At 45.7% G+C, this 7,500-nt stretch overlaps 1 protein-coding gene across 3 annotated transcripts in view; it reads right to left on the bottom strand.

Moving 5' to 3' along the window:
* LOC110518232 (serine/threonine-protein kinase 26) overlaps positions 1 to 7,500 on the bottom strand; it is an 18,773-nt gene that overhangs the window by 5,763 nt on the left and 5,510 nt on the right. Inside the window, exons 3-7 of one of the 3 annotated variants that reach the window (XM_036987148.1) lie at positions 4,297 to 4,360; positions 3,862 to 3,968; positions 3,685 to 3,741; positions 3,508 to 3,616; positions 1,338 to 1,495 (exon numbers count right to left, since the gene is read on the bottom strand). In XM_036987148.1, coding sequence (XP_036843043.1) covers positions 1,338 to 1,495; positions 3,508 to 3,616; positions 3,685 to 3,741; positions 3,862 to 3,968; positions 4,297 to 4,360 — 495 coding nt within the window. Of the gene's footprint in view, positions 1 to 1,337; positions 1,496 to 3,507; positions 3,617 to 3,684; positions 3,742 to 3,861; positions 3,976 to 4,068; positions 4,084 to 4,243; positions 4,361 to 7,500 lie in introns of those variants that run through there. The other 2 variants (XM_036987147.1, XM_036987149.1) reach the window with 2 other exon arrangements.

Genomic DNA, 7,500 nt, shown 5'->3' with positions numbered 1-7,500 from the left:
CACTCCATTATAGACACTCCATTACAGACACACACAGAGGAGGGAAGTCTCCCCTGACTGGCATATGAAGTTGAACCACACCACCCTCCTAGACAGTCAACCACCTACCCTCCTAGACAGTCAACAACACCACCCTCCTAGACAGTCTAGTACACCACCCTCCGAGACAGTCAACCACACCACCCTCCTAGACAGTCAACAACACCACCCTCCTAGACAGTCAACAACACCACCCTCCTAGACAGTCAACCACCCACCCTCCTAGACAGTCTAGCACACCACCCTCCGAGACAGTAAACCACACCACCCTCCGAGACACTCAACCCCACCACCCTCCTAGACAGTCAACCCCACCACCCTCCTAGACAGTCAACCCCACCACCCTCCTAGACAGTCAACCACACCACCCTCCTAGACAGTCAACCACACCACCCCCCGAGACAGTCAACCACACCACCCTCCGAGACAGTCAACCACCCCACCCTCTCTCCTAGACAGTCAACCACACCACCCTCCCTCCTAGACAGTCAACCCCACCACCCTCCTAGACAGTCAACCACACCACCCTCCTAGACAGTCAACCACACCACCCTCCTAGACAGTCCACCACACCACCCTCCGAGACAGTCAACCACCCCACCCTCCCTCCTAGACAGTCAACCACCCCACCCTCCCTCCTAGACAGTCAACCACCACACCCTCCCTCCTAGACAGTCAACCACACCACCCTCCCTCCTAGACAGTCAACCCCACCACCCTCCTAGACAGTCAACCCCACCACCCTCCTAGACAGTCAACCACACCACCCTCCTAGACAGTCAACCACACCACCCTCCTAGACAGTCCACCACACCACCCTCCAAGACAGTCAACCACCCCACCCTCCCTCCTAGACAGTCAACCACCCCACCCTCCCTCCTAGACAGTCAACCACCACACCCTCCCTCCTAGACAGTGAACCACACCAACCTCCTAGACAGTGAACCACACCACCCTCCTAGACAGTGAACCACACCACCCTCCTAGACAGTGAACCACACCACCCTCCGAGACAGTCAACCACACCACCCTCCGAGACAGTCAACCACACCACCCTCCTAGACAGTCAACCACACCACCCTCCTAGACAGTCAACCACACCACCCTCCGAGACAGTCAACCACACCACCCTCCGAGACAGTCAACCACACCATCCTCCGAGACAGTCAACCACACCACCCTCCTAGACAGTCAACCACACCATCCTTCTAGACAGTCAACCACACCACCCTTCCCGACACGAAAGCAACCTAACCTAATACACCATGAATGGTGTTCTTACAAATGTCTCTCTCTACCTTGTGATCATAAGAAGACTGCTGTATGACTTCAGGTGCCATCCAGAACGGTGTGCCTACAAATGTCTCTCTCTTCATCTGTGTGTCGGTCAGCTGTCCAGCCACTCCAAAGTCTGCTAGCTTCACCTCCCCCTGCTCAGAGAGGAGGATGTTGGCAGCTTCAGAGAGGGGAGAGGAGAGAGAGGGGGGATAGGAGAGAGAGGGGGGAGATGAGAGAGGAGAGGAGAGAGAGGGGGGAGAGAGGGGGGGAGTGGAGAGAGAGGGGGGAGAGGAGAGAGAGAGGGGAGAGGAGAGAGAGAGGGGAGAGGAGAGAGAGAGGGGAGAGGAGAGAGAGGGGGGAGAGGAGAGGAGAGGAGAGGAGAGGAGAGGAGAGGAGAGGAGAGGAGAGGAGAGGAGAGGAGAGGAGAGGAGAGGAGAGGAGAGGAGAGGAGAGGAGAGGAGAGGAGAGAGAGAGAGAGAGAGAGAGAGAGAGGGGAGACATTTCACTTTTGTAGTGTGAGTAATACTGAACATAAATATAAAACCATTTCTAATATTTTACTGAGTTACAGTTCATATAATGAAAATCATTCAATTAATTAAATTGTTCCCTAATCTAAGGATTTCACATGACTGGGAACACAGATATACATCTGTTGATCACAGATACCTTTTTTAAAAAAAGGAAGGGGTGTGGATCATAAAACCGAGTCCGTATCTGATGTGACCATCATTTGCCTCATGCAGCGCGACACATCTCCTTCACATAGAGTTGATCAGGCTGTTTGATTGTGGACTGTGGAATGTTGTCCCAGTCCTCTTCAATGGCTGTGCGAAGTTGCTGGATATTGGCGAGAACTGGAACACGCTGTCGTACTGGTCTACCACACAACCCTCCCAAGCCACACTGCTTCTTGACACACTGCTCGCTTAACCCGGAAACTGGTTTACTATGCTACTGGTTAACTACTGGTTAACTACTGGTTTACTATGCTACTGGTTAACTACTGGTTTACTATGCTACTGGTTAACTACTGGTTAACTACTGGTTTACTATGCTACTGGTTAACTACTGGTTTACTATGCTTCTGGTTAACTATTGGTTTACTATGCTACTGGTTAACTACTGGTTTACTATGCTACTGGTTAACTACTGGTTTACAATGCTACTGGTTAACTACTGGTTTACTATGCTACTGGTTAACTACTGGTTAAGTCTGCTACTGGTTAACTACTGGTTAACTACTGGTTTACTACTCTACTGGTTAACTACTGGTTTACTATGCTACTGGTTAACTACTGGTTAACTACTGGTTTACTATGCTACTGGTTAACTACTGGTTTACTATGCTACTGGTTAACTACTGGTTTACTATGCTACTGGTTAACTACTGGTTTACTATGCTACTGGTTAACTACTGTTTAACTACTGGTTTACTATGCTACTGGTTAACTACTGTTTAACTACTTGTTTACTATGCTACTGGTTAACTACTGGTTAACTACTGGTTTACTATGCTACTGGTTAACTACTGGTTTACTATGCTACTGGTTAACTACTGGTTAACTACTGGTTTACTATGCTACTGGTTAACTACTGGTTAACTACTGGTTTACTGTGCTACTAGTTAACTACTGGTTTACTGTGCTACTGGTTAACTACTGGTTTACTATGCTACTGGTTAACTACTGGTTAACTACTGGGTTACTATGCTACTGGTTAACTATGGGTTTACTACTGGTTTACTGTGCTACTGGTTAACTACTGGTTTACTGTGCTACTGGTTAACTACTGGTTTACTGTGCTACTGGTTAACTACTGGTTAACTCCTTGTTTACTGTGTTACAGGTTAACTACTGGTTTACTGTGCTACGGGTCAACTACTGGTTAACTACTGGTTTACTGTGCTCCTGGTTAACTACTGGTTAACCACTGGTTCATGGTGCTACTGGTTAACTACTGGTTAACTACTGGTTAACTACTGGTTAACTACTGGTTTACTGTGCTACTGGTTAACTACTGGTTAACTACTAGTTGACTGTGCTACTGGTAAACCACTGGTTTACTGTGCTACTGGTTAACTACTGGTTAACTACTGGTTAACTACCTCTACAAACAGTGTTAAACACACACACCTGGCAACACCACATGTAAGGAACTGTCTGTGCCGAAGAGCAACACTCCTCCTACCTTTAATATCTCTGTGAATCTTCTTCTCCGAGTGAAGGTAGTCCAGACCCTTCAGAATCTCCCTCAGCATGGTGGCAATCTGGCACTCATCAAACGGACCTGCACGCAACTGAACACACACACATCTCACACACACACACTTTCAGAAAATAAACCACCACACATACACACACTTACCAGGTCTAGAGCTGAGCCCCCTCCTAGATACTCCATGATGATCCATAGTTTACTGCCCTAAGAGACAGACAGAGAGTTATAGCTGCAGTGTATGTGTGTGTGTGTGTGTGTGTGTGTGTGTGTGTGTGTGTGTGTGTGTTTGTGTGTGTGTGTGTGTGTGTGTGTTCCTATCATCACCTTTAGGTATGACCCATAGTACTTGGTGACATAGGGACTGTCACATTGACTCAGTACGGTGATCTCTTGTTGTATATCTTCAATATCATCTTCGGCCTCTTCCAGATCTATAGTCTTAAAGAAGGAAAAATATTTCAGACATATATCAATCAATCAATCAATCAATCAAATGAGAAACGCCTATAATGTCTTAGTACTGCTTCTCACCTTAATGGCTACTACGCTCTGTAGTGTGTGAGTGTGTGTGTGTGTGTGTTCCTATCCTCACCTTAATGGCTACTACGCTCTGTAGTGTGTGAGTGTGTGTGTGTGTGTGTTCCTATCCTCACCTTAATGGCTACTACGCTCTGTAGTGTGTGAGTGTGTGTGTTCCTATCCTCACCTTAATGGCTACTACGCTCTGGGTGCGATTATCGATGCCTTTGAAGACCTCACCAAACGATCCTTTACCGATTCGCTCCAACTTGGTGAAAAGTTCCTCGGGGTCTACCTGGGAACTCTGGGGGATGGGGGGAGAGGGAGGAGCAGGGAGGCGGAGAGGTAAGTGAAAAGGGGAGGGAGGAGAAGGGAGGGGGAGAGAAAGACAAAAGGGAGAGAGTTTAAACAGTTTGTCTACAAAATATCTTAAAACAACAAAAATAAGGTGTGTGTGTTCTGTTATATCAGCAAACTAACATTAACAAGGAGTAATAAGGAACATGCCATCCTTCTAGTTCAGACAAACTGTAGTGGTGTTATCATCTCTCTCTAACCCATCAGACTGTAGTGGTGTTATCATATCTAACCCATCAGACTGTAGTGGTGTTATCATCTCTCTCTAACCCATCAGACTGTAGTGGTGTTATCATCTCTCTCTAACCCATCAGACTGTAGTGGTGTTATCAACTCTCTCTAACACATCAGACTGTAGTGGTGTTATCATCTCTCTCTCTAACCCATCAGACTGTAGTGGTGTTATCATATCTAACCCATCAGACTGTAGTGGTGTTATCATCTCTCTCTAACCCATCAGACTGTAGTGGTGTTATCATATCTAACCCATCAGACTGTAGTGGTGTTATCAACTCTCTCTAACCCATCAGACTGTAGTGGTGTTATCAACTCTCTCTAACCCATCAGACTGTAGTGGTGTTATCATCTCTAACCCATCAGACTGTAGTGGTGTTATCATCTCTCTCTAACCCATCAGACTGTAGTGGTGTTATCATCTCTCTCTAACCCATCAGACTGTAGTGGTGTTATCAACTCTCTCTAACACATCAGACTGTAGTGGTGTTATCATCTCTCTCTCTAACCCATCAGACTGTAGTGGTGTTATCATATCTAACCCATCAGACTGTAGTGGTGTTATCATCTCTCTCTAACCCATCAGACTGTAGTGGTGTTATCATATCTAACCCATCAGACTGTAGTGGTGTTATCATCTCTCTCTAACCCATCAGACTGTAGTGGTGTTATCATCTCTCTCTAACCCATCAGACTGTAGTGGTGTTATCATCTCTCTCTAACCCATCAGACTGTAGTGGTGTTATCATATCTAACCCATCAGACTGTAGTGGTGTTATCATCTCTCTCTAACCCATCAGACTGTAGTGGTGTTATCATCTCTCTCTAACCCATCAGACTGTAGTGGTGTTATCAACTCTCTCTAACACATCAGACTGTAGTGGTGTTATCAACTCTCTCTAACCCATCAGACTGTAGTGGTGTTATCATCTCTCTCTAACCCATCAGACTGTCGTGGTGTTATCATCTCTCTCTAACCCATCAGACTGTAGTGGTGTTATCATCTCTCTCTAACCCATCAGACTGTAGTGGTGTTATCATCTCTCTCTCTAACCCATCAGACTGTAGTGGTGTTATCATCTCTCTCTAACCCATCAGACTGTAGTGGTGTTATCATCTCTAACCCATCAGACTAGAGTGGTGTTATCATCTCTCTCTAACCCATCAGACTGTAGTGGTGTTATCATCTCTCTCTAACCCATCAGACTGTAGTGGTGTTATCATCTCTCTCTAACCCATCAGACTGTAGTGGTGTTATCATCTCTCTCTAACCCATCAGACTGTAGTGGTGTTATCATCTCTCTCTAACCCATCAGACTGTAGTGGTGTTATCATCTCTCTCTAACCCATCAGACTGTAGTGGTGTTATCATCTCTCTCTAACCCATCAGACTGTAGTGGTGTTATCATCTCTAACCCATCAGACTGTAGTGGTGTTATCATCTCTCTCTAACCCATCAGACTGTAGTGGTGTTATCAACTCTAACCCATCAGACTAGAGTGGTGTTATCATCTCTCTGTAACCCATCAGGCTGTAGTGGTGTTATCATCTCTCTCTAACCCATCAGACTGTAGTGGTGTTATCATCTCTCTCTAACCCATCAGACTGTAGTGGTGTTATCATCTCTCTCTAACCCATCAGACTGTAGTGGTGTTATCATCTCTCTCTAACCCATCAGACTGTAGTGGTGTTATCAACTCTCTCTAACCCATCAGACTGTAGTGGTGTTATCAACTCTCTCTAACCCATCAGACTGTAGTGGTGTTATCATCTCTCTCTAACCCATCAGACTGTAGTGGTGTTATCATCTCTCTCTAACCCATCAGACTGTAGTGGTGTTACCATCTCTCTCTCTAACCCATCAGACTGTAGTGGTGTTATCAACTCTAACCCATCAGACTGTAGTGGTGTTATCATCTCTAACCCATCAGACTGTAGTGGTGTTATCATCTCTCTAACCCATCAGACTGTAGTGGTGTTATCATCTCTAACCCATCAGACTGTAATGGTGTTATCATCTCTCTCTAACCCATCAGACTGTAGTGGTGTTATCATCTCTCTCTAACCCATCAGACTGTAGTGGTGTTATCATCTCTAACCCATCAGATTGTAGTGGTGTTATCATCTCTCTCTAACCCATCAGACTGTAGTGGTGTTATCATCTCTCTCTAACCCATCAGACTGTAGTGGTGTTATCATCTCTCTCTAACCCATCAGACTGTAGTGGTGTTATCATCTCTCTCTAACCCATCAGACTGTAGTGGTGTTATCATCTCTCTCTAACCCATCAGACTGTAGTGGTGTTATCATCTCTCTCTCTAACCCATCAGACTGTAGTGGTGTTATCATCTCTCTCTCTAACCCATCAGACTGTAGTGGTGTTATCATCTCTCTCTCTAACCCATCAGACTGTAGTGGTGTTATCATCTCTCTCTCTAACCCATCAGACTGTAGTGGTGTTATCATCTCTCTCTAACCCATCAGACTGTAGTGGTGTTATCATCTCTCTCTAACCCATCAGACTGTAGTGGTGTTATCATCTCTCTCTAACCCATCAGACTGTAGTGGTGTTATCATCTCTCTCTAACCCATCAGACTGTAGTGGTGTTATCATCTCTCTCTAACCCATCAGACTGTAGTGGTGTTATCATCTCTCTCTAACCCATCAGACTGTAGTGGTGTTATCATCTCTCTCTAACCCATCAGACTGTAGTGGTGTTATCATCTCTCTCTAACCCATCAGACTGTAGTGGTGTTATCATCTCTCTCTAACCCATCAGACTGTAGTGGTGTTATCAACTCTAACCCATCAGACTAGAGTGGTGTTATCATCTCTCTCTAACCCATCAGGCT

The sequence above is a fragment of the Oncorhynchus mykiss genome, chromosome 9 (genome assembly GCF_013265735.2).
Source record: "Oncorhynchus mykiss isolate Arlee chromosome 9, USDA_OmykA_1.1, whole genome shotgun sequence".
NCBI classification, from domain to species: domain Eukaryota; kingdom Metazoa; phylum Chordata; class Actinopteri; order Salmoniformes; family Salmonidae; genus Oncorhynchus; species Oncorhynchus mykiss.
Note: the sequence above shows the minus strand (reverse complement) of the source record. Positions and strands in the feature narration are given on the sequence as shown.